Source organism: Lissotriton helveticus, chromosome 3_1 (genome assembly GCF_964261635.1).
Source record: "Lissotriton helveticus chromosome 3_1, aLisHel1.1, whole genome shotgun sequence".
Classification (NCBI taxonomy): Eukaryota; Metazoa; Chordata; class Amphibia; order Caudata; family Salamandridae; genus Lissotriton; species Lissotriton helveticus.
The window spans coordinates 1,836,231,438-1,836,258,010 of record NC_136061.1 but is presented as its reverse complement, the minus strand read 5'-3'; the positions used below and the strand labels follow the sequence as shown (position 1 = coordinate 1,836,258,010).

General features: G+C 45.1%; 1 protein-coding gene across 1 annotated transcript in view; it reads right to left on the bottom strand.

Annotated features, from left to right (window-relative positions):
* Nucleotides 1–26,573, bottom strand: part of LOC144823881 (mucin-2-like) — a 1,553,567-nt gene that overhangs the window by 660,039 nt on the left and 866,955 nt on the right. Inside the window, exon 20 of the mRNA XM_078682769.1 lies at nt 24,009–24,160. Coding sequence (XP_078538895.1) covers nt 24,009–24,160 — 152 coding nt within the window. The remainder of the gene's footprint in view (nt 1–24,008; nt 24,161–26,573) is intronic.

Sequence of the window (26,573 nt, the reverse complement as noted above, 5' to 3'; positions counted from 1 at the left end):
GACAAGCATCACTGATTCAAAACTATTAAAATTACAATTTGTTGCTGATCCTGGTTTAGCGAACCCAGATATCCCTGCATTCCTCTATTCTTCCAATTTTTTTCGACTGCTTGCACCTTACGGCAGCGCAGCACAGCACAGAGACCAGCTTACCCGCAGCCATGTCAAGCGTTTGCTCAGCTCGGCGGCCAGGAGCGTGAAAGCCAACCCAGCCCAGCCTTAAGACTCCAGCGCAGTCGGGCATATCCAAGAGTGTGTGCGCCTCCGTGAGGGCAGAGTGGGCCTCGGGCGCCCGTGGAGGCAGCTCAGTTAGACCGAGGCAGCCTTCAGCCACCCCGGAGTGCCCCCACTCGCAAAGGGACCCCAAATAAAAACTTGTGGCACATCAGGAGGGCTGGCACACCTAACTACCGGAAGGCAGCACTTGGGGGGCATCAGCTGCCCAACTGAATCCTGAGCTCCAGCCCCAGCACCACCAGAACAGTTGCCCTGGAAGCGAAGGGGGACAAAGGAGCAGAGAAGCAGAGGAGCAGAGGAGCAGAACAAATTTCACAAAGCACATCCAGGTATTGTTGCACTGAGCTTGGAGGTTGGGGTAACCCTGAGAGTTGCATCAATAAACCTCCCCCTTAGGAGCCAGGGGCCAGGATAACTCTTCATGCCAGCCCCCCCATTCCTTCCCCAGCCAGCCGACAATCTCGCCACACCAATTGACAGCACTACTTTGTGACCCTTCATCGTAACCAATGTAACCAACATACCTAGGGCCCTAAGGCGCGAACTCAACCCAGTCTCCAGCTTGCCGAACCTATATTAGTGTGCTCTTTGTGGCAGTTGGGGTGGCAGTAGGAAGGGCCGTTTTTTGTACCCACACCAGCCCCTGCAAGCCCGTGCAGTCAGCCTAGCCAATCCTCCCCCCACTGCATGGAGGGGGTAGCAGGACCAAAAGCAGGGCTAAATAGTTATGGAGCTAAGGATCCAAGGAGCTTAAGGGGGTGCTTACTCCTTAACAATTTAAACCGGCCCCTCTAAAACCACCTGCTAAGCACCGGATGGCCAGAAGACATTAGCAGGAGGCAGGCTCAATCTCCAGTTGAGTTCTCTACAGTTAAGAGAGTGACAGGCCTCAGGACACTATTTACACTGTTGTTCTGCAATAGGGCACAGCTCCGTCAACTTTACTAAGGAGACATTTAACCATCTAAGACTCACCCTCACCCCAGCCCCAATCAATCAGTCACCAGTCAGCCTCCTCCATAGATTCCATAGCTTCCTGAGTAGAAGACGTATCCTTCTCATCAAATGCCACCCCACCAGGAAGCAAAGGCAAAAGCCGCATTAAGGGCCACACTAAGGACAACCTTAAGGGCACCCGGGTCTGTACATCATCTGCTCTCTGTTATCAGCATCAGAGGGCTCCAAGAGAGAGTAAGAGCAAGCGGGAGAAGTAGGCACAATCAGACTACTGCATGATGAGGCCAGGAAGAGTAAGGAAAGAAACAGCAAAATACCGCACAAACCCAGTAGGGAACCTACTATAGACTCCCCGGATCCAGGGGTGGTTTTAATACCCTCCACCTCAGTGCAACGCACCTTCCCTCTAGGGCATTCAAACACCCCGCCTCAGCTTCCTGGCCAGGATAGGATCCCTTACACTCATGGTTGTCAAAAAGTCGTGGAAAAAGCAGAAGTCCCATCACTGTTGAATAAAATACACAAGACAAGAGTCACAGCATAACAGCAGTTGCAGCCAAAAGAGGACCCTGAGAGACTATTTTAAGTAAACAACATAAAACCTAAACAAACTCATTGGTATCAAACGACCACAGCAAAGTGACCCTACTGCTTACTCACTCCATCCGACAATGCCGGAAGGTAGAACCTGCGCAAACAAGAGTCCAAGTCATGATTCAGGAGAGACCGAGCAGGCAAGGCACCTGCCTACTCTTAGATGGCCTCCCAGAAACTGAAGAATATTCCACACAAAAAACTCTCAAGTCAAGATCACCTTTTCAGACAAGTGGTGAAACTCTATATGAATTACCAACTTTAGAATCCCACAACATACAAGGTGTCTCCCCAATCACCATATTAAGTGAGGATTCTCATTTTAACTCGAAGTTATCTCCGGGACATTTACTCAATACACAAACTATTACCACCAAATCAGCCGGGAGCAAGACTTACCCCGGCCCTTCAGCAGCACAATGGATCAGGTCTTTGCCAGGTAACATAAAACTATTGATTATAATAACTCCTTCTGACCCTGTTTGTCACGACGACCCCAAAACAATGCGTGGTGAGCGTATTGAATGCTCTCCACTGGACCCATCCTTCTTTCAGGCTGACCTCAATAGGATCTCCGATCCACACGAAGACCGTAATCTGGCGGCGACCGAACCTAATGCACTTTGGCCTCAACTTTTACAAACTCTCCTATCCACAGTAAGTGCGCTAAACTATCATTCAGACAAACTTGACCTTCAGGTCGACCTCCTAAGCATACTTGCTGTGTGCACTGCAGGGAATGACCACAAATTGGAAGCTCTTAATGAACTAATTACAAATGCTCAATCCAATGTCATTTTAACTTAATTTTTAAACGACCTGTGCTATTGCTACTATACACACACTGCCACTTTCATTTTAAATCGCTTACTTGCACAGAACTGCTTAGACTTCTTATTTGCACAGAAGCCCGTCTTCGGCCCCAGTCCACCGCAGCTGTGTTCTATTTGAGTGGAGGGCGGGGCTGACAGCACCTAAGTTCGCCGCAAAGCATTTCCGGCCGAAAAGTGGGTGGGAGCTGCACTTCCGCTTGCCCTCCTACTTAGTCCGATGTGTCAGCTTGCGCGCAGCGGGTGTGCCAAAGGCGCACCTAAGGCAAGCCCGTCTGCGCACGTCCGTGACCGGCTGGCACCAGGGGCCAGAACCCCTGCCCCTCCCCCCCAAGAAAGACTTAGAGAGCCCTATGCTCTATTCAAGAAAAACACGTATTGGGTTAGCCACCCATGCTTCATGTAAACTAATCCCAGAATGTACCGAAGGACCTTTCTCATGCATACAGAGCAAATGGGGCAGTCTAGCCCTGCCCGATCAGTCACAGGGAGAAATGGATGACCACATGAAGTTTAACTAAACACGCGCTAGAGATCGGGGACACTATTAAAGAGACATACCCAGACCTGGTCTTCATTACCGAGACCTGGCAGGGGGAGAGCAATTGCCCAGACACTGCCAACACCCTGCCCCTGAGTATAAAATACTCAGACAAGACAGGCAAGGGCGGAAGGGCGGGGGGCTAGCTATTCTGTTCAAAGACTATATTAACTGCTCCCCCATTACAGTAGCCCAGCTGGGAGAGCACAAATTACTGCCATTTGAAATATCCATAGGGAATCACACACGACTCGGAGGAACTGTGATCTATAGTTCCCCAGGATACCAGGAAGATTTTAGCAACAAACTGCTTCCGCAACTACTTCCCGCCTGTATAAAACACAAACATTACCTAGTCATTGGAGACTTTAATGTCCACTATGAAAAAACTGACAACATGGCAATAACCCAACTTGAAAATGACATGTCCATCCTCCAATTAAAGCAATGGATTAAGGGACCTACACGCATCTCAGGGCACACATTGGATCTTCTGTTTTCCAACATAGAAGATATCATAGTTAAAGAGATTAAACCAGTCACATGGACGGATCATTCATTAATTAGATTTGCATTCTCTACACATGAGATATCAGCAAGAGTCACTAAACGCATGCACAGAACCCTCAGAGCCTGGAAATTGGTCACACCTGACTCATGTCATTTCATCACCACTTCCCTCCCAACAGCCTAGCAACTCTGGGAATACTATCCTCTAACAGAGGTGCATCGCACCTTGAATTAGAGATTACCAAAACGCTAGATCAATTTGTGCCGAAACCTAAATCTAAACCCAGAAAGACAGCATCCGAAAAGTGGTATACAGCAGAACTTAGGACGCTGAAAAAAAAGTGTAAAACACTGGAACACAATTGGTGGCTATTCAGATCAGACACTGATAAATCAGTGTATAAAACACAACTCTGGGGCTACACCCATGCAACTAAAAAGACTAAAAAGGCACATTTTACCCAATGAATAAATGAGAACACAAATACGGCAAAAGAGCATTATAAAATTGTGCGCGAGCTATGCAAACCAACCTGCATGTCTCAAACCCTGCTCCTCTCAGCAGAAAGCTGTGAAAAAATCAGCAATTTCTTCACAAATAAAATAGATACAATCTATTCGTCATTTAGCAACATTTCTCCAGTGAATACCAACAACTGGGAAAATATAGACCCTCATCCAGATAACCCAGCACATTTGGACAGCTTCACCCCTTTTACAGAAAACACGATTGCCAAAGCAATGGGGGAAGTTAAATCAGGATCCCTTCTTGACCCATGCCCACACTTCATTTTCTCACAACTTACACCTATTCTGTGCCCCTATATCACACAGCTGTTCAACCAATCACTGGAGACAGCAGTCTTTCCAGAGGTTCGGAAACAAGCCTTAGTAACTCCGTTACTGAAAAAGATAGGATCTGATGTAAACAACCCAGCCAACTACAGACCAATTTCCCAGCTTCCCTATCTTTCCAAGGTACTGCAGAAACTTGTCAATAAACCGCTAACTAGTTATCTAGAATCAAATAAGTTGTTGGACCCCACACAAACAGGTTTCAGGGCCACCAACAGTACGGAGGCTACTCTCCTGGCTGTCCTAGACAATATGAGATCATTGCTGGACCAGGGAAAGGCCGTAGCCCCTGATGGATACATGCTAAGGCCCTTCAACGGTTGGGCTCATTCCTATGTAATAGAACTCAAACTGTACAGCTAGGTACCTTTTCTTTCACTCCAAAAAGTCTCAACTGTGGAGTTCCGCAGGACGCATCCCTGAGCCCCACACTATTCAATGCCTATGTTTAATCTTTGGCAAAAATTGGCATGAAATGGGGCTTTTGAATGTGCTCCTATGAGGACGACACCCAACTGACAATAGCCATCGGACACAAGCATGTTGACAGCAGAGCCAAACTCAACAACTGTCTTACTGAGATGGCAAACTGGATGTCAGCGCACTGTCTAAAGCTCAATGCAGAGAAATCTGAAATCCTGCTTCTCGGCAGAGCCAATCACATTTGAGACACATCCTGGTGGCCCCACTCTTTGGGCACGGTGTCAGCTCCAAAGCAGTGCGTCAAAAACTTGGGCATCATCATTGACAACACCTTATCGATGAAAGACCACGTGCAGATCCTGTGTGGTAGAAGCTTTGCTACCTTGAAGCTCCTAAAAAGGCTATTCCCTTGGATCCCACTGGAAAGCAGGAGGACCATTACACAGGCACTGCTTGTCAGCGTGCTGGATTACGGAAATGCACTTTTTGTTGGCATGCCAGATTACCTTTTAAACGTCTGCAGGTGATACAGAATGCAGTGGCTAGACTATTGTGCAATGAGGGCAGATACAGTACTGCGACAAAATGCCTGAAGCAACTTCACTGGCTGCCCGTCCGCCAAAGAGCGCATTTTAAACTCCTAGGACATGCCTATAGGGCACTTTATTACACAGGCCTCAAGATTCTCCAGAACAGAATCAAATTTTATGTCCCACCCAGTTGCCTACGGTCATGCTCCTTAGCATTAGCTGAGACCAAAAGAATCAGTAAGAGCAGGACAGGTGGACGCACTTTTCGCACCTTGCAGCACTTTATTGGAATGAGCTTCCACTGGAGTTATGACTAACTGAAGAACACTTGGCGTTCAGGAAGAAACTCAAAACATATCTATTTCCCTAGCACTGCCTGTTTTGACCTCAAATTAAAATAATCTGACTCATCATTCTCCAGCTACAGCCAGCGCCGTGATATCCCTGGGCGATGAATGTCGCGCTTTATAAATAAATAAATAAATGTAAATTAGTACAAACAGAATGTTGCTGTTCCCCAAATATTGACAGCCTGTCCTTTCTTCCTCAGTTTCTTACTACAGTTTTAACAGAGATTAGGAAATTACCAGCATCCTGTCAGGAACGACCCCAGCAACAGCATTTTCATCCAACGACCGCTACTGTGCTCATGGGCTCCAAAGAGTATAACATGAAACAAGTGATCAACACAGGTATTATAATCTCTGCTGTGACCACAACTGTCGCGCAAACAGTCATCCGAGCGGTCGATCCATTACCCGATAATCAAACAGTCATTCCAAAGTATAGGTCTAATCATTAAGATAAATCAGACAACAGCGACCCAGCGGTACCATGGATAGATCTGCAGACCATGTCAAGGATAAAACTTCCATCGAGCAATGGAAACTCAGTGTGTAACTGCCCAGATAATGGTAAAATAAATAATCTACCGCAAACAGCTAAGCTAAACGGAAAAAAACAAGTTTGCGAAAAAAGCATAACAAGCGCAGTGCGGAGACTGAAAACACAATTAGCAATTACTTTTTAGGACATAAAAGCAATCAACGATCTGGCTCGATAAGTACAGCTAGCACTAACAGCACTTCAACAACCATCCTCAAAACTAGCAGCCGTGCTGGCAAGCAATGTGTCACCTGGAGCATGTCCCCACAACAAGCCTAGGCTGTCTTCTGGGAGCAGGCAGGAAGCCACAGTAAAGAAACCACAGCCTAAGCCCCCAGCTGAGCAAGTAATAGACCCTGAGTTAGCTTTTGCTATGAACCCCCTAGCAACAAGATTTGAAGTTTGAACACCTTCCCTGACCTCTGTAAGCAAGACTAAGTTAAAAGAGAGAACTGTTGTCACTGAACAATCCAATGACGAATTAAACCCAGGAGGCAAGGAAAGGCTTCGAATAACACTCATAAAGAACCCAGATATAGCAAACATGAGCAAAACTGTCCCTAACAAGGCAGTTCATCATCTTCATGGTGAACCAGAAGGACTCCAGCAAAGACCATTCACCTTCCAGCGGAGAACTGATCAAACACAGAAAAGGGCCAAGAGCACCCCATCGCCCAGGACGGGTTCTAACTATTACAAGCCTCCCCACTAAATTGTTATTCACTCTGGAGCATTACTCCCAAGGTCCGCATGACATTCTAAATAGAGGGACTATCCTCAAAATGTTTAAATTTATTCCAGAATTGAGCAACCTGGAGTCTAATGACATAACTTCTGTTGAATTTTTACCCAGAAAAGGCGATCAATTAACTGAGACCACACTATTCACATTCGTATCAGAGGAAATAAAGGAGCAGGTACTATCAAAGGCTGATCAATTTTAGCAGCTGGGGTATTAAAATATCACTCCTAATTGGAACACGATACCCGTGAGTACTCATAAAATCCCCATCTCCCAGCAGAAACCTGGGTAACCTACCATTCTCAATGCTAAAATCGGCCCAATGTCAAGTCCATGAAGGAAATGATCAACCAGAAACATTGAATTTAGCCACGTTGATGGCCCACTGGGCATGTCTGTCAGCTGCACTGTCCTGGAGTACCCACGATTAAAATAGCATCCATTTTGGCCTCACAGTATGTTCCTGGAACATCAACGGCTTTACTGCAAAATCTCAATCTCCTGATACGATCATTTTTCTTTTTAAACTATGAGATTATATTCCTCCAAGAAACATGGTGGGAGGCATGCATCTCAATAGAAGGTTATTTGGAATTTCGGTCCCTCGCTTTAAGACTGCAAAAGCATGGCAGAACCAGGGATGGCCTTTCAATACACATCGCCGGCAAGCTAAACACAAACATCAACCAGCTCGAATTTGAAGAGGACTGGATCACCGGTATCAGGATCAGGAGCTTCAATTCCATCAAATATATGCTCCTGATTAATGTAGGTATCTCAGCAAATGCCACGGAGAAAAGGGATAAATAAGTGAACACGGAAGCACACCTTGTCTAATGTCAGGTGACTTTAACACAAATCTTTTTCAAGACTCCCCAGAGGCGCTGGACAATATACATTGTGGGGTTAAGCAACATATCATGGACCAAATACAGGCTCCCGGCAATAGATATAGTAAATCAGGAGAATACATAGCCTTCAATTTAGCAGCTTGGGTTATGCAACATTGAACAGTCATTTTCTCTTGGATATACCCTCAAACTGGACAAGAAAAAATGGAAATATTCAAACATTCTTAGATTACACTGTATGTAACAGTGAAATGTTTTCTTTGATAGAAAATGTCACCTATGTGGCACGAGGAGAGAGCGACCACCGCCTTCCACCAATTATTCTGACTTTCAGTTTGCCCGGCATTCAACAACAAGTTTTAAAACAAGTGGAATCTATACAGAGAACCTTAAAAGGTTAAAATGGTCAGACTCTTCCACACCAAGTATAATGAGAAAGTGCAGAGGCATGCTAGGTGCAAGGCACTCCGTCGATATTGTGCCCACTGTAGTATGAGAGTCGTTCTCAAATCAATTACTCAACAAATTCCCGTCTACCTCACGAAAAATCCCAACTGGGAACCTATTATTTACTTCTGCAGAGACCAAAAAACCTTACGCAACTCAGCTTTACGACATACCCTGAAGTGCCCGGGAGATACACAGTTACTCACTAATTATAAACAAGCACAAAAAGCATTCAGGCAAGCAATAACCTATAATAAACAAAAAAGCTCTGAACAGTTTTGGTTAAAATTAATCCACGCAAGTAAAAACCCTAACCCAAAGGTATTTTGGTCTCTTGTGAATAGGAGGACACATGGCCACAGAGGGCAAGGCAGTGCCAATATATGCGAAAACTAATGGGTATAATTTTTAACTGATCATTTTAAAGTGACCGAAATGAAGAGGGTCAATCTGCTGAACTTACATCATCTGCCGTCTCGACCATCCCTAACTATCTGCACTTCACCTTGGGCACAACACGTCTCGGAACGCCAAAACAACTAACAGACACGGCCGCCAAGATACAAGTTGCAAACATCACCGAAACCCCATACCAGCAAGCTGAGCTCCTGACTCAGGCATTAAAGACACCTGAAGCACTGGTAATTCAAATGGCTCGATTATAAGCAACGGACGGTCGGACGGGCCACTGAGCCAAACAGCCTACCACAGGACCTATACAAGGCAGACATCGAGTTGTGGGCTGGACATCTGGCACCCCTGTTTACCTACTGTTGGTCAAGTCAGCATATTAGTCCTGGCATGTATCCATCATTCATTAAATCTTTAAATAGGGAGGAGAGCTGACCCTAAAAACTACAAAAAGATAGCTCTTTTAGACGCCAAGTCCAAATACTACTGTAGTCTGTTGCTCAAAGAGATGTTGTCCTGGGCCATCGACAATCACTTCTTACCCTTTTACCAGACTGGCTTTGTGGCAAAATCAGGAACCACAACAAACCTGCTTGCACTAGCAGTACTGATGGAGAAAGCACTGGCCTCAAGAATGCCACTCCATCGCTGCTTTGTTGATTCGAAGGTGGCCTTTGACCCTGTGCCCAGGGGTCTTTTATGGCTTAAACTACAGCAATGGGGGATTCCCTCTGCCTTTCTAAAGGCCATAATCCAGCTTCACTCTAACACCTGGATCCGTATAAAATTGGGAGACGGTTGTAACGTCTCAAGGCTAATGCAAACATGTTGTGGGGTAAAACAAGGGTACGTATTACACCTTCTTTTCAACCGCTTCATCTCAGATTTATCGCAGCTACTTGATGAAGGTAATTCCCACCCTCCGAAATGTGGTGGTACCCACATAATCAACCTGCTATGTGCAGGCAATCTCATCCTGCTCAGCCATACAAGGATCGGCCTGCAGAGGCTTCTTGACCAGCTGCTTCCCTACTCAATCTGCAATGAGCTGGAAGTAAACCTATCAAAGACAAAGACAATAAACTTTATGGAAAGGAAGCCGCTAAGTTGAGGGTGGCTTTTTAACAACAAAAGCATTAATAGTACCGCTGCATAAAAATATCTGTTTATCTATATGGATTCAAGGGACGCCTTCTCCAAACAGAAGGAAGCGGTCTCCGCAAAGGCTCTGTTAATTGAGGTAGCACTTACGAAGCTTGAAAGGCAGTTATTTGGCCCAAGTCTGTCCCCCTTTTAACCTTTATGAAAGCTAAAACTTCCAATTATTTATTTTACAGCTAGGAGAAAAGACTCCTGTCTGGTGAACTAGATAGCAGTAAGAATATTTAGGCGCGCATGGAGTCTACTGAAATGTTCATCCCCAGCTCAGATAAGTCTTGTGCCCGGTCCTCTCGACCATTGAGGGATTGGGACCAGTGCTTTTAACAAGCTGTGCAAAAAACTGTGCACTTCTTGTGGAGGAAGTCTGGGGGCCATACAGTGGCAAGAAATGTCAACCAGTCAAGCAGGTCGCAAACACCGCTGCTATTTAGAACACTCATTGCAAATGCTGGACACGATTGAAATTTGGGGAAGTAACCCATCTCAGCACACCCTCAAAACGCACATTAAAAAAAGAGTCCAGCTCTGGTCCTTTCACTCTGACAGGGCACAACTGACACAACGCAAACACATCTGGCCAGTTTTATTGGGGTTTAATCCAGGGACTGCGCTGCCATATCTATCGTGCACCCATGGAGAAGCATGGATAAAAAGATTCCTGGCCCTCAGGTTAGGTGAAGGGCCTTTTTTAAAACATCTACCAGATTGGCCCCACTCAAATGACAATACAATGTGCAGGGGGTGTGGGTGCACTATGGAGTCAATTGAGCACATGGTGTACGTTTGCCCTGCCCTTCTCAATGACTGATGGATGCTGCTATGGGGCAAATTGAATAAATGTGGTGTGGGCTCCTGTCACCAAGCCATCTTAGCAGCCATGAACCCAGAGAACCTGAAGCTCAATATCCGGTTCACCAAGTTTGTTACAAGAGCGATAGAAAGGTTAATGCAGTGGGAGTCTCAGACAGTAACCAAATCTCCACCTTATTGCACTGGGTCTCCTCCCACTTACTAATGCAGCCAGATGCCACCTCTGGATCAACATAGCAGCCCACTTCACTTCATGGCCCGAATATTTAGCCAAAACACCAGAGTCCCTTCTCTTCTCCATGCAGGGACCATCCTCCTTTTTAGATAGAGCCCTAAAGTGAGTGGATCGGACAGTTGGACTTTTGACTTGTGCCTTGCCCGTTTCTAGCAATGAAGTAATTCCACACCACAAAGACATGTTCCGACATTCCGCTCCTTGGGTGCAATCTGGTATCAGACCTCATATTCCAGCAGTCTCCCACAATGGCATCCACACAGGGCTGCAGCGGGCATGCAGCCAACTGTGAGGCTTCAGTGGATCATGTCTTGGACCACTCTCCGTAACCCTTAACTCAATCCCCTGTTTCACTCCACAGTAAACCGAATAAATAAGTTCCCTTGCAGGACCTCAGGGTTGGTATTCATCCAATTTGGCTTGTATTGCTAGCAGTAAAGTAAGCTATTCAGTGGTAGTGTTTCCCTGCCCAGCTATTCTGTATGTGCACATCAAGACAGTAATTTTGGCTGTACTCTATTTAATCAAGTACAGGAGCCAGTGTGACACAGTAGGGGGAGTTTGTGCCTTCCAATGCAAGCCTATAGCCGCTTTACAATGAGCCAAGCCAGATCCATGAACCTTGAGTAGGGCTTGGCCTTCTCCGGACTAAGGAAGCATCTCAGCAGCCACAACGCATGTTGAGGAAGAGCAGCTTTCCCATCAAATCTGTTAGCACACCATGCATGGTCAACCAGCATGAACAGATGAATGGGCAGTTCCACACCATATAAAGGAAATAAGCCAGGGCAGTTTGGCATCTACGAACACTGTAGAAAGCCCAGGGTACACTCTAGCCAATCTCACCGGTGATATATAGGCGCAACAGAGATAGTTTATTTGAGTGGTTTTGAAGCAGAAGTTCTGACTCACAGCTTTTGTATATTCCAGCATGGGTCCACAGTGTTTATTTGGAAGATCCATGCTCAGCCTGCCCTTCCACTTGGCTCGCAGAGCATACATGTCCCCATAGTATGCCAGTGCCAATGCCCGGTGTACACATGTTACTGCTCTGTGTTGCACCCCATTTGTCAGAAAATTGGCCAGGACCTCTGATCTGATCAGCTCCTCAGAGCCCTTAGCCCAAGTGTCATTGTACCTTTAGTGCCCGGTATGTCAAAAACTGGCTCTTGTGCAGACAAAAAGCATCTTCCAGCTCCTCAAATGTGAAAAGCTGACCATTAATGTTACGATCTCCCTTTGAGGCCACTCAAGCCTGGCTTCCTGCCTGAGGACATGGCATACCGCAACATACACTTGTGCAGGTGTCATCCACAGTAGGAGTTTTGGGGACTACAGGGTCCCCGAACTCCTTGTGTACTTGTCCCAGCAGGATTTTATGACCCATAATGTTCGTGGATCAGGTCCTTGGTTCTTACCGCTGGAGAACAGCACCTATCCCACCAGTATATGACTGATGTCTGGAGCCGTCTCCACTGTAAGTGATCTGGCCAATAACACTAATCGGAAAGCCACATAGTATACTTCTAGGTTGAGGATCCCACTGCCTCCCTCATCCAGCGGCTGCATCACCCTGTTGATAGCTATGCGACAATGCTGGGTTCCCCAGATCAGTTTGGAAAAGACAAGCTCTGAATGGTAAAAGGGTGCCTTATCCTGGCTACAACTTTAGTTGTACGGTTGAAGGTCAAAGTCCAAATGGAAACATGGAGGGCTCCCACCTCATGGAATCTCTAAGGTATGACAGGCACGCTGAGGAGTGTCCGGTCGTAAGTGGGAATAAGTAGGATTTCTCCCAGTTGACCTTAAGCTTGAGCATTCCACTGAGGGATACATGTCTTCTAACGGTATTCCCCATAAAGGGTTCCTAGCATGCATCAGCACGGCAGCGATTCCAATGCTTAAACAAACAGTTTTGGGGACAGTAAGCATTCCTGTCACATGCCTCTACATAGTAGCCACCTATCCATGTATATCTTCCCTTTGGGAGCATGGGCAAGGGGTTCTGTATATAAAAGATGGATCCACCTTAGGTGATTATCTCTGATTACCATGGCATCAAGCACTTTGAACATGTATGGCCACTATAGAGTATGAAAGGCTTTTTCTATATCAAGGGCCAGCACGGAAAGGGATCCAGACTGACTCACTATGTGTAGCAGCCTGTGGATATTCACGTGGGTACTATGTCCCAGGACAAAACTGCATTGAGTCAGGTGTATAAGCCCAGGCACATATGGGAGCAAGCGGTTCGATATGATCTTACCTGAATTTTATTGTCAGTGGGTAGTAGAGAGAGGGAACAGTAGGACAAGAAGTCCAGTGGGTCCCGGTCCTGTTTTTGCAACACTACTATAGTGGTCTCCCTAACCGAATGGGTAGCAATCCCTTCTGGAACGCCCCCACATACATGGCATGTAGCCGGGAAGTCAGCCAAGACTGGAGGGCCCGCCCTTCCCTTTCATAACAATAATAATAATAATACTACGGCCATTTAAAATGAACAAAACAGCTACCTCCCAAAGGAGGTGTCCTTGCACTATAACAGCAAGTGACAGCGAATTAAAAGGTCAGACACCAGCCATCCATCAGAATTAATCCAAGTTAAAAAGCCAAGTCTTAACTGCCTTCCTGAATAGGCATTCTGATTCAATTTACCACAAGACAGGCGTCAAAGAATTACAGAGCTTAGCCACTCTCACCACAAAGGATCTGCCACCCCATCTCTCCTTCCTAACTCGTGGGGTGACAAACAGGTTCTGATTATTGGACCACAACAGGCCAGTCTGTTTGTAGGCACATAATTGTTGTTTCAAATATCTGGGACAGAGACCATGGGACAACCGGAAAACTAAGGTTAAGGCCATGAATTTAATTCTGCTGGCCACCGGTAGCCAGTGAAGTTCCTTAATATGCGGAGAGATATGTTGACGCATAGGTACACGTCTAATCAATCTTGCAGCCGCATTTTGAACCAATTGTAGTCTCTTAACCATGTAAGCAGGTAGGCCCAGATAAAGGCCATTTGCATAGTCCGGTCTGGACATCACAGTTGCATTAACTACGGTTCGACTGCAGTTTTCTGGTAGCAAATGAAAAAATTTCCTCATGTACCTCAATTTTCCAAAACAGGAGGATGTTACTTGCTGGATTTGAGAGGAAAAAGACAGATCTGCCTCCCATTGTACTCCTAGATTTTTAAAAATGCTTGTTAGGGTTAAGGTTAATGTTAATGTTAAAGCTATTTGTAAAGCGCATCTATTATAAGGGTGGGCGGCCAGCTACGCTCCGTGCACGGAGTGCGCGTAGTGCCGTCTCCTACGCATTTTGCGTAGCGGGCGTAGCCAGGCGGCACTACGCGCGCTCCGCAGACGGTGCGTAGCCGGCCGCCACCCGCCTCCCTCCCGCCCTCCCGCCCTCCCTAAATACTTAAATAAAAGGATAGAAAGCTTTTAAAAACACTTACCTTGTCCGCCGCGTCCCCGGGGCTCCCTCTCGCCGTCCCTGGATTCGCGCCGCCATTTCGGATACTAATGCGCATGCGCGGGCACCCGCGCATGCGCATTAGTATCTGAATCGGTGGCGGCGCGAATCCAGGGACGGCGAGAGGGAGCCCCGGGGACGCGGCGGACAAGGTAAGTGTTTTTAAAAGCTTTCTATCCTTTTATTTAAATATTTAGGGAGGGCGGGAGGGAGGCGGGCGGCGCGTAGTGGGGCTACGCGGAGTGCGCGGGTGGGCGTAGTTTTGCACCCACTTCGCGTAGCTCCGCGGAGCCCCACTCCGCACACTACGCCCAGGGTTAATCTGTTACCAAAAAGGTGTCCTGGCGCTAGGAGAAGTTCTGAAGAGGAATCAAATGGAAGATAGGTACGTAGGTTTTTTTTGGATCAATTTATAAACAGCCAAGTTTTTGATGTCTTTCTGAAAGCAAAAAGGTTAGTCATGCTTCTCAGAGAGAGGGGATGTGCATTCCAAGCCCTAGCTGCATTGACTGTGAAGCTTCTGCCTCCCCAGTTAGCCTTCTTCACCCTTGGTATTGTTACCATCTTGGCATCAGAGGAGCGTAACGTTCTGGTCGGAGTGTACCATTGGGTGAGTTGTTTAAAGAATTCTGGCCCTATTCCATGAAGGGCTTTGAAAACCAAGCATAAGGCTTTGAATTGGGTGCGTTTCCTTACTGGAAGCCAATGTAGGGCTTTGATTTGGGCGGAGGTGGATTTGGCTCTAGGTATACGGGTAAGTAATCTGGCCGCTGCGTTCTGCAGAACTTGTAGTTTGTTCAAAGATCCCTCATGTATCTTTAGGTACAGGCTGTTGCAGTAATCTAGCCTAGGCATGATTAAGGCAGAAACAATAGTTTTTTTGTGCTGCTTTAGGGAGAAATGGCAGTATTTTTTTGCAGGATTTAAAAATATAGGTAGTAGAGACCACTTTATTGATCTGGTCCCTACAGTTCAATTTCTCAGCGATCCAGAAGCTCAGGTTTTTCACTTTTCTAACTGGCGTGGGAAGCTGGCCTAGATCTACTGGCCAGCAGTCAGGTGTCCAGAGATTAGAATTATTTCAAAACAAAACCACCTCTGTTTTGTTGGAATTCAACTTCAAACAGTTTTGGGCCATCCAACCCCCTACGGCACTCATACAGTTCTGTAGCCTCCGGGGGCAGTCTGAGAGCCGCCAGGAAGAAGGTTCACGACTATCTGAGTGTCGTTGGCATAGGATGTTAGTGTGAATCCAAATGATTCTATAAGGGGGGCCAGTGAGGAGACGTAAATATTAAAAAGGGTCTGGCTCAAGGATGAGCCCTGGGGAACACCACAAGGCAGAGAGAATGGCTCTGCTTTGAAGTCTTCAAGAGCTACGGTTTGTACTCTATCAGTTAAAAAAGATTTAAGGAGTTTCGATGCCGAGCCCTTCACTCCTATCTCCTGTAGACGGTCCATCAACACCGCGTGATGGACGGTGTCAAATGCCGCCGAGAGATCCAGCATTATCAATGCCGCATTGCCTCCTTCGTCTATGATCTTTCTAATCTCCTCTGTGGATTTTATGAGCGCAACTTCAGTACTGTGACCTCCTCTGAACCCAAACTGGGTTGGGTCTAGGGCTTGAATATCTTGTAGAAAGGTGTTCAGTTGAGCATTAATGTTCCTTTCTATGACTTTTGCAGGAAAAGGGATTCTAGAAATAGGTCTAAAGTTGTTGGGTTCGGTGACATCCAGATTGTTTTTTTTTAGCAGTGGTAGAATTGAGGCCTGCTTCCAGTCTTTAGAGAAGTACCCCTCCGAATACATATTATTGAAAATTGGGGTCAGTATTTTAGAGACAGGCTCTGCGGCTAAAATAATTATGGAAGTGGGGCATGGATCCATTGGAGAACCCGATTTTACCTTCTGTAGTGGGGTAAAATTGAGTAAAAGCGGGTTAGTTTTGTCAATTTCTGTAGGAGCTGGTGCTAAACTGTGTGTAGTTTCGTGAAACGAATTAGTGAAGGTGACAAAAATGTTGTTCACTTTCTCAAAGAAGTAGTTGGCAATTTTATTACACAGCTCCTGATTGACTATGAGGATTGGCGTGCGTGGAGAAGATAGTTGTTTTACTATTTTAAAATCTCTTTGGAGGAATTTCTGCCCTGAGTAATACTATCAGCGAAATATTCTTGTTTTGCTTTAAAGAGCAGTTGTTTGTATACTACGAGACTTGTTTTATGGTCCTGCCTATCCTTGTCATTGAAGCCCTTCCTCCATTTTCTTTCTAGATGTTTACAGACTAATTTCTGATCCTTGAGTTTGGTAGAGTACCATGGGGCAGCGAGGTTTTGTCTAGTGTGATGAAGATGTTTTATAGGTGCTAGTTCCTTACCTGCCTCTGCTAGCCAATTGGAATAAGTGTTGGTGGCCTCATCTATGTCTCTAGACATCAACAGCATGGTTGATGTGAGTAGTTGGTGTAGTTCCTTAGTATCTATCTTATTCCAGGCTCTGGTCACTGAATGTTTTTTTAAAGGTTTAGGGGTTATACGGTCGGGCAGGGTAACCTGATAAAAGACCGCTAAGTGATCTGACCATGTCAAGGGGAGGACATTGAGGGTTTCCAATGACAAGTTGTTTGAAAATATACCATCTAGGGTATGGCCGGCTACAGGAGTGGCTTCTCTCACTAGTTGTTTTAAATTTGCACCTTCCATTAATTCCAGCAACCGTAGGGTATCTGTATCTAGGGAGGCCTCCAGGTGAAAGTTAAAGTCCCCCAGAATGGTGTAGGAATCGAGGCTGATCCCTCTTTCCAGTATGCATCCTATCTGTGCCAGAAACCGCCCTCTTGGGCCCGGGGGCCTGTAGATAAGGGCTCCTCTAAAGGAATAGTGGTGTGAGAAATTGAGACATAATTCCAAGGTTTCACAATCCTCCATAATAATGGGATTGAAGGATGCGGAGATGGACTTATGATATATAATTGCCAGCTCCCCCCCTTTTTTATGGGGTCTATTCAAAGTGTAGCACAGGTAATTGGATGGCGTGGCTTTAGCTCAGTCTGGACCAGAGGAATCATCTGTCCATGATTCTGTGATAAATGTGACCAGGATTCCTTTATCTTCAATTAACGATGCACACTCTATACTATGTTTGACCAGAGATCTGGCATTGAGCAGGGTACATTTACGGGCCAAATGAGAGGTATTGAGGACCCCGTTTGTATTTAGTGGTGGTGGAGTCGCTATAGATTCCAGAAGAAGCTCTGGCAACATGGTGTTGCACTCTGGACAATGCTCCTTGCCCCGAGGGAGTGCAAAATGTATGTACGGTGTCGAGCACCTTTGGGATGAGATAGTGGGATTGAGGGATTTAAGTGTAGTATTTAAATATTGAATTATATCTTTATGTAACAAGATCCGACCAGGGGGAATGGCGCTAAGCGCAGGTCTGGCGTGGACGGGTGCAGACGGGCTTTCCTTTGGCACGCCTTCGGCGCGCCATCGGCGCTCCCGCTGCGCGCGTCCTCTGCGCGCTCCTACCTGCATCTGTTTTTGTACCGGCAGGGTCTCCCAACGCTAGACCATTGACCGGAGTACAACTAGGATGGCGTCAGTCCCACGTTTAAACTGCGGCGGAAAAGCTATGGGATTGGAGAGGTATGTGTATCTCCAATGTGAAAAGAGCAAATTTAAAATCACGTAGGCATACAAAACAAAGGTTAAAAACACATAAATCGTATCTAAGATCCCGTTTCCCAAAGTGCCCCAAATTGGATTCTAAATAGCCTCAGTGCTATAGTAGTCCTGCAAATAGTGCAAATTAATATTTTATAGTTAGTAAAGGTGGTCTCTCCCGGCTGAGCCTCAGGAGGACTTCTCTAGTCGCGCTCGCACCTGCATCTGTTTTTGTACCGGCAGGGTCTCCCAACGCTAGACGGCTGACCGGAGTACAACTAGCATGGCGGCGGTCCCGCGTTTAAACTGCGGGGGAAAAGCTATGGGATTGGAGAGGTATGTATATCTCCAATGTGCAAAGAGCAAATTTAAAATCACGTAGGCATACACAACAAAGGTTAAAAACACATAAATAGTATTTAAGAACCCGTTTCCCAAAGTGCCCCAAATTGGATTCTAAATAGCCTCAGTGCTATAGTAGTCCTGCAAATAGTGCAAATTAAGTATTTTATAGTTAGTAAAGGTGGTCTCTGGTATACCCATTTCCTGCGGCCACCACAGGTCCGAATCTGGAGGCTTGTTGGTCCCAAAAAACATCACTTCTGTCTTTTCAGCATTTAATTTTAATTTGTTATTATTGGTCCTTCCCTTTCATAATAATAATAATAATAATAATACGACCATTTATAAAGAACAAAACAGCTGCCACCCAAAGGAGGTGTCCTTGCACTATAACAGCAAGTGACAGCGAATTAAAAGGTCAGACACCAGCCATCCATCGGATTTAATCCAACTAAAAAGCCAAGTCTTAACTGCCTTCCTGAAGAGGCATTCTTATTCAATATGCCACTAGACAGGCATCAAAGAATTCCAGAGCTGAGCCACTCTCACCACAAAGGATCTGCCACCCCATCTCTCCTTCCTAACTCGTGGGGTGACAAGCAGGTACTGATTATTGGACCGCAATAGGCCAGTCTATTTGTAAGCACATAATTGTTGTTTCAAAAATCTGGGAAGAGACCATGGAAGAACGGAAAAACTAAGGTTAAGGCCATAAATTTAATTCTGCTGGCCACAGGTAGCCAGTGAAGTTCCTTAATATGCGGAGAGATATGTTGACGCAAAGGTACGCGTCTAATCAGATAAAGGCCATTCGCATAGTCCAGTCTGGACATCACAGCTACATTAACTACGGTTCGATTGCAGTTTTCTGGTAGCAAATGTAAAAATGTCCTCATGAACCTCAATTTTCAAAAACAGGAGATGTTACTTGCTGGATTTGAGAGGAAAAAGACAAATCTGCCTCCCATTAAAAATGCCTGTTGGGGTGGGTGGTATCCCCATTTCCTGAGGCCACCACAGGTCCGAGTTTGGAGGCTTGTTGGTCCCAAAAAACATCACTTCTGTCTTTTCAGCATTTAATTTTAATTTATTATTATTCATGCAAACGGCAACATCTTTGAGGCAACTCTTGAAGCTCTTAAAAGAATCAGCCGACTGGTCTTTAAAAGGGAACACCAGCTGGGTGTCATCGGCTTAAGATATTGCCTTGACCCCCCCCAGTTGGCAATGAGTGAAAACAGGGGGCCAAATAGATGTTGAACAGCAGTAGGCTTAAAGCTGATCCTTGGGGGACCCCACACCACAAGCGATTCTGCTCAGACAGATAAGGTTGTAAAGCCACCCTTTGAGTCCGCTTGTGGAGGAATGACCTCACCCACTCAAGTGGTCCACCGTATCAAATGCGGCAGATAGGTAGACCATGACCATCTTTCCTCTTAACAATTTGCTGATGCCCATTTTCACCTCCTGCACTCCCAGCTCAGCATTTGGTACAGGCATTTGGGGGCCTATGAGACTCAAGATCTGTATGGTGGCTAAGAACTGAGCTATGCGGCCGTGGTGAGATGTCTGTGGAGCCGTGTATAGAGTTTGATAGTACTTCATAAAAGCTCTATTAATCTCCCCCGGCAATGTGGCTATGAACCCATTTTTCAGCCGTGATAGTGCCAATGGGTTTCTGAGGTGTGTCTGACTTTAGCAGTGAAACCATGAGAATTACTGGCTTCTCTCCCTCTCCATGTTGTCATGTGATGTATTCCTTGTAGTGCATGCATCTGAGGTACATCATCAGTGTCTGAAATGATTTAGTACTTTCCAGTAATTGTGGTCTACAGTTTGGTCCTCTACTGCCTGCTTTTTTAGCACAGGTAGATGCCGCTCCACCATTAAGAATCTCGTGTATCAGTGTCTGTTTGACACCATATGATGTTGTTATACAGAGGTGATGGATGACTACCTAAAGGTGTCCCACTCCAGGTTGGAGTGAGAGGGGGAGTCCTCATTTTCCCTAAAAAAGTCCCAATTGCATCCTGGAAGGTGGAGTCCAATGGCGCGTCCGGCTGAAGGAACTTTGGGACAGTGTTAACAATAAAGTATTATGGTCAGAGTCTGTTCGACACAGGAATTAGGAATTTGACATTATGTATACATGGTAAAAGTGGCATTGAACCAGGAATCCTGTCAATGTGTGTGTGTAGAATCATCTCTGTATTGTCTTTGGAAGTCACCCCATCCTGGGCACCTTGTGCCGCTGACTCAAACGTAGCCCCAAATCCAGGCACCCCTGAGAGCCCTCTCGCAGACTTTCATCAAGGAGAGTCTTGGCAGTGGGTTACCCATTATGCACGGCAGGGGGAGGGATGCAGGGGGGAACCCTACCTCAGCTCAGTAAGATGAATCAGTGGTATCTTATCTTGTGGTAGTGGCAGATATGGTGCTCCACATCATCAAATGTGCCCCACCGTTTGTGAGCACACCAATCAATCAATCAATCAATCAATCAATCAATCAATCAATCATGCCATTTGTATAGCGCACTACTCACCCGGGAGGGTCTCAAGGCGCTTGGGGGGAGGGGTATGCTACCAATGTTTTGCATTTGGTCGAAATCGGTAAGGGAGGTGTGGGGTGTCCACTTGCACTAACTTCTTGGCTTCTGTTCCATTCAGCCGCTTGTATATGGTCGCGGTAGTGGTCAGATACTTCAACTCACCCCTCATTAAAGCTCAAGGTCTCTCTCCCAGGACCCTCCATAGCCATCTGGAAGTTAGCTGTCCATGGCCAGGTTGCCATGTTACCAGGTGCCATGCACAGGGCCTGATCTGTAATATCCTGGCCACCATAGCCTCAGGGGGAGCACCAGTTCTCAGTGAGCAAGGTCCTGCGGGTCTGCTTACCACCCATAGGGGGAGGCAGCACAGTCCTTGTTTTCATGTTGGTTACTGGCCTCAGTATTCAGCATGGGTCAGTCTGCATCACTGCCACCACTTCGCTACAGCCTGCCAGTTGGATTGCATGGCTTTCAGGGATTCAAAACACTCTCCAGCACCAGGCCTCCAGAGCATTGGTCCTGATTCTCTCTCCAGTGGAGCTGGGACCCAGCCAGCAACCATGGCAGCAGCACAAGGCCTAGTATCAGCGTACCCCTCATGTAGGGCACTGTTCAGGCCTTGATTCATCACCAGCTCAGCCCAGAGGACCAGGGCATTCAGGCGTTTGTCCAAATACAGGCCCTGGGTCAAGGGATAGCACAGGATTCTTATGGTGGAGCAGGAGCGCAGCTCTCACTAATCGACCATCTTGAGTGGTTGGGCCACACCCCCAAGACAGGACTGTTTTAACCTCTTTGGTGTTCATGACGGAATGGTTCCGTCATGAGCACCAGTGCTCCTGTGCTCATGACAGAACCATTCCGTCATGAAGACAGGGGCACGAAATCCCTCTGCTGCAAAGAGCAGAGGATTTATTTTTACAAAGTTTGAGGTCTGCAATGGATTCTGGCTAACAAAACCGGGTGAGAGCCCGACAAGTCACCCCATCCTGGATTCCCCTGGGTGTTTAAAAAATGTATAGGTTTTCTAGGTTTCCCTATGTGCGGGCAGAGCTAGGGTTCAAAATCTACAGCTAGGCACTTTGCAAAAAAAGGGTCAGTTTTCACTGTGAAAATATTTTTTATCCATGTTGCATTTTGAGCCGTTTCCAGTCGCGGCCGCTAGGCCTACCCTCACAAGTCGGGTACCATTTTTCTCGAAAGATTTTGGGGAATGCGGGGTGCATGGAATTTTGTGGACCAACGCAGATTCCAGAACTTTCCACCACAGAAATGTGAGGAAAATGTGGGTTTTTTTAAACAAAGTTTGAGGTTTGCAAGAGATTCTGGGTAACAGAACCTGGTGAGAGCTAGTCAAGTCACCCCATCCTGGATTTCCCTGGGTGTATAGGTTTAAAAAATGTATAGGTTTTCTAGGTTTCCCTAGGTGATGGCAGAGTTAGGGTTCTAAATCCACAGCTAGGCACATTGCAAAAAAGGGTCAGTTTTCACTGTAAAAATAAAGTGTGCCCACATTGAGTTTTGAGCTGTTTCCTGCCGCGGGCACTAGGCCTAACCACACAAGTGGGGTACCATTTTTATTGGGAGACTTAGGGTAACACTGGGTTGTAGACCAACTGTTATTACCTATTGACTTGAAATACATTTCTGCATTCCAAATGAAAGACAATGAGAAAAAATGAAAGTCACTTTGAAAAATGTCCTATAATTCTCATGCTAGTATGGGTACTCACAATTTTGGAAATGTGCAAATAGATACTGTGTCTAAGCTCTATATTGTGTTCCAATTTTAGAGATACATAGGTGTCTTTCATCCTAATTTTTCACTGTATATATCTTCCCAAATTAAATGCTATATACCAGGTACATAGTAAAAAACCATTGCAAGATGCTGCTCAGTTATTGGCTCTGGTTCATAGGGTTCTTGGTTAACCTACACGTCCTATATATCCTCACAACCAGAAGGCCCAGCGGATATAATGGTATATTGCTTTTAAACATCTGTCATAATTAGAAGAAGTTACAGGTGAAAATATTGGCACAAATGGCTGTTTTCTCAACTCTTTTTCAATTTTTCATATATTCAACTGTTAGTTTCTATAAAGAAACCTTGAAGGATCTACACAAATTACCCCTTGCTATATTCAGAATTATGTCTACTTTTTAAAAAATAAATAGATTTCAAGGGTCCATTATGGTTTTCATACCCATTTCTACCATTATCTGGAAGAAGGTTGAAAGCACAAAAAATAGAAAAATAGGCTATGTCCCAGTAAAATGCCAAAACTGTGTAAAAAATGTAGGTTTTCTGACAAAAGTCCTTCAGTTCCTGAAAGCTGGTAAAATTATGATTTCATCCCCACAACCCCCTTGTTGATACCATTTCCTGGGAAAAAAACAGACACTTTAATTTGCAGCACTTTATTCCCATTTTTCCCCAAAAAAACAAAAATGTTGCTGTATTTTGGCTAATTCGTGGGTCCCCTCCAGGGGAATCCACAAACCCTTGGTACCTTTAGAATTCCCATGATGTTGAAAGGAAAGGACGCAAATTTGGCGTGGATACCTTATGTGGTCAAAAAGGTACATGGGCCTAAGCGCAAACTACCCCAAATAACTCAAAAAAGTCTTAGCATGGGGGAGGGCTAGCGGCGAAGGGGTTAAATGGGGGGGGGGGGGGTTGTTGATTTTCTCCCTCTGTCCTTCTTGTGTAGCTGAGTGGCAGATGTATAGGTTGTTCACTGACTTCTAGAGATTAGGTACTTCATACATGTAGCTATTAGCAGTAGTTCAGCCACAACCCTGCACTATAACGAGGCAAGGAGGACATTTTAACAATTACATAAAGAAATACAAGAAGAGCATTAGATATGATGTAGCATAAGCAGGTAAATGCTGTGAGACTTGTGGTTGATTGTTATTCAAAAGTGGAGACAAAGACATACCAAGTGTTGCAGCCAACAGTGATACTTTCCCCTCTTTTGTAAGAATTTCCATTTCTAGTACATGTACACTCATCTTCCTTTATGCAATCCCCATCGTCATTCATCACCAGATCTTCAGGGCACATGCACCCAGAGATGCACTGCACGCTGTCCTGTAAATGGAAAACATATTGTCAAGAAATCACATATGGTAGGTCTTTATTTCCTACAAAAAAGGAGTATGTTGTGGAAATCAGAGAGAAGTAGAGAGAATTAAAGAGAAGAACTCTAGGTTTGGGAAAACCTGGGTAAAGTTTGAGGTCATGCGTAGCTTCACGTGTTAGATTACTAAAGCATTGCCAAATCCCTATACCATGGAAACACAGGGATCTCAGGAAAGATTAAAGGTGTATGTTTCTCACTTCCCTTCCTTTTCACAGTATCAGTTATTCATTTTTTAATTACATGTTTTGTTCAGAACAGTTAGGTTGACAATGGGCAGCTAACAATGTACATTGATTGGAATAAGGATGTTTACCATTCTTTACTAAATTCTCAATAAAACAATACACAATAGTGAGGTACAATGGATTAAGACTATTCTTTAGCTGCAGAATTAACCGCATAGTTATAGATTTGCTGCATTTGTCATGTAATTAGCAGATTTCACCAACAATGTTGTTTCTGTTTCCAATGGGTACATATAACACAGACAGAGAATGTGCTGCATAACCAACATTTGTGTTGCATAATTTAGATGACCTTCTGCATATTTTGGTCCTTCTTGCCAGATAGCCCTAGTAGCCCCGACAAAGTTCCACAGTGTGGTTCGAGGCCTAAGTGAACATTATTTTAGTTAATTAAAACAATTTCGTGACTTACATCCAATAAATATGAAACACAACAAATGTGAGAAACAATTTGCAAATAGAGTAATGTATAAAGTGACTTGTCAACCAAAAGAGCCAAGTAATAAAATGTATGAGAGCAAGTATGTACTTTAGAATTGTTAAAAAAATAAAATCCATTTGTAAGTTAAAAAGGAACCTGAAAAATGTACTGCCTTAACCAAAGAGGCAAGGAAATGTTTTGCCAGTACTTGTGCCAGAAGTTTAAGTTGCCTCAATAATAGACAGACTCTTAAAGTTTACTTAAAATAAGAGGCATCTCCTCGTAGGTAAGTCAATATAGACGCGAATATCGTCTTATTCCGTAGAAACATCTTAATGAGCAGAACAGTGCCAAGGTGGACAGGATAGCGTTGTGTGGTGGCCTCTATTTTGTGCTTGTTTTTAATCCATTTATGGACAAATAAATCAGTAATTGTGTTACCTCCCTAGAAGCTGGCCTACCTTGCTCATATTATTGATATAACTGGTTACGACATGGGGGTGTTCTCCTTAGATGCAGGCAAGCGTGGTCTGTTGACATGAACAAATACCATACTGAATAAAGGAGTTTTGTAGCCAAAGTCTTCGCTCGTTGAGTGCAAAGCAGGAAGTCAGCCTTTCCATATGTTGTGTGCAGAGCTGGCAATTCCGTGTAGCCCGACGTCTCACCACTTCGAGAGAATGTCTTAGTAGGAAACACCCTAAAGCACAATCAGACTAGCCTGAATTTGTATGATATTTTTTAAGGTTTTTGCTAGCTATCCTTGGGAGTGAAGCTTTTTTAAAATGTTATTGTTAGCCATGCATGACTGATTTTGCTAATTTCTTTTGCCTCTGGTAAAGGAGCTGCTTTTAGCTTATTCTGCAATATTTTGAAGGGGGTCATAGGGCAGTTGTTCCCACAGCTTCTGCTCCAATAGAGGATAGAGCTGCAATAAGAATGAATTGGTGAAGAATTCTTGGTGAGCAGACCGGCTTGTATTTCCTCTCAGATGTAGTTTATCAAGGTTGCACCCTGTGCATATCTTAATGTATACATGTATTTTAAGGGCGGGGGGGCTGCATCACTTGCTGCTTTGTTAGGCCAAACTCCAAACCTGTCTGTGCTGTGAGGCGCTTTGAGGTAGTCTAAATAGAAGACAGTATTCTTTGCATTGGTTAGTGTTAAAGAATATCCCAAAAATGTGTCTGTTCCTTAAGTTATACCTTTGTGGGGATACGTTTAATGCTGGGGTTCAAGATGTGTTGCTTGTTTTGCGTTGCTTGAACAAAAGGTATAGGGAGGAGATCTTGGGTTTTATTGAGTTGACATGTTGTGAATGGCCTCCCCAATCATCTATCAATGCTCCCAGATAGTTAGATTTATATTTTTTATCAGGTGGTCGTCTCGCAGTTACCAAGCCTTTTTTCTGACCAAAAACCCATATGTTCTTTTCTCCTAAGTTTACAGATATTTGGTTTTCCTTACAGTGGATGTTCAAGCCAAATATTTGTGTTTGGAGTACAACTCCAGTTAGATTTAAAAGGACCACCCTTCGGCATACTCTAAAGATGTAATGTATTGACAGCCGATGCCTGGCGGGTGTGAATCAACAGCATCCAATAATGTGCTCAGATCGGAGACGTATAGGTTAAAAAGCATTAGAGCAGGTACACAGCCTTGTTTGAGCCCTTTCTGAGTTTGAGTCTTGGCCAA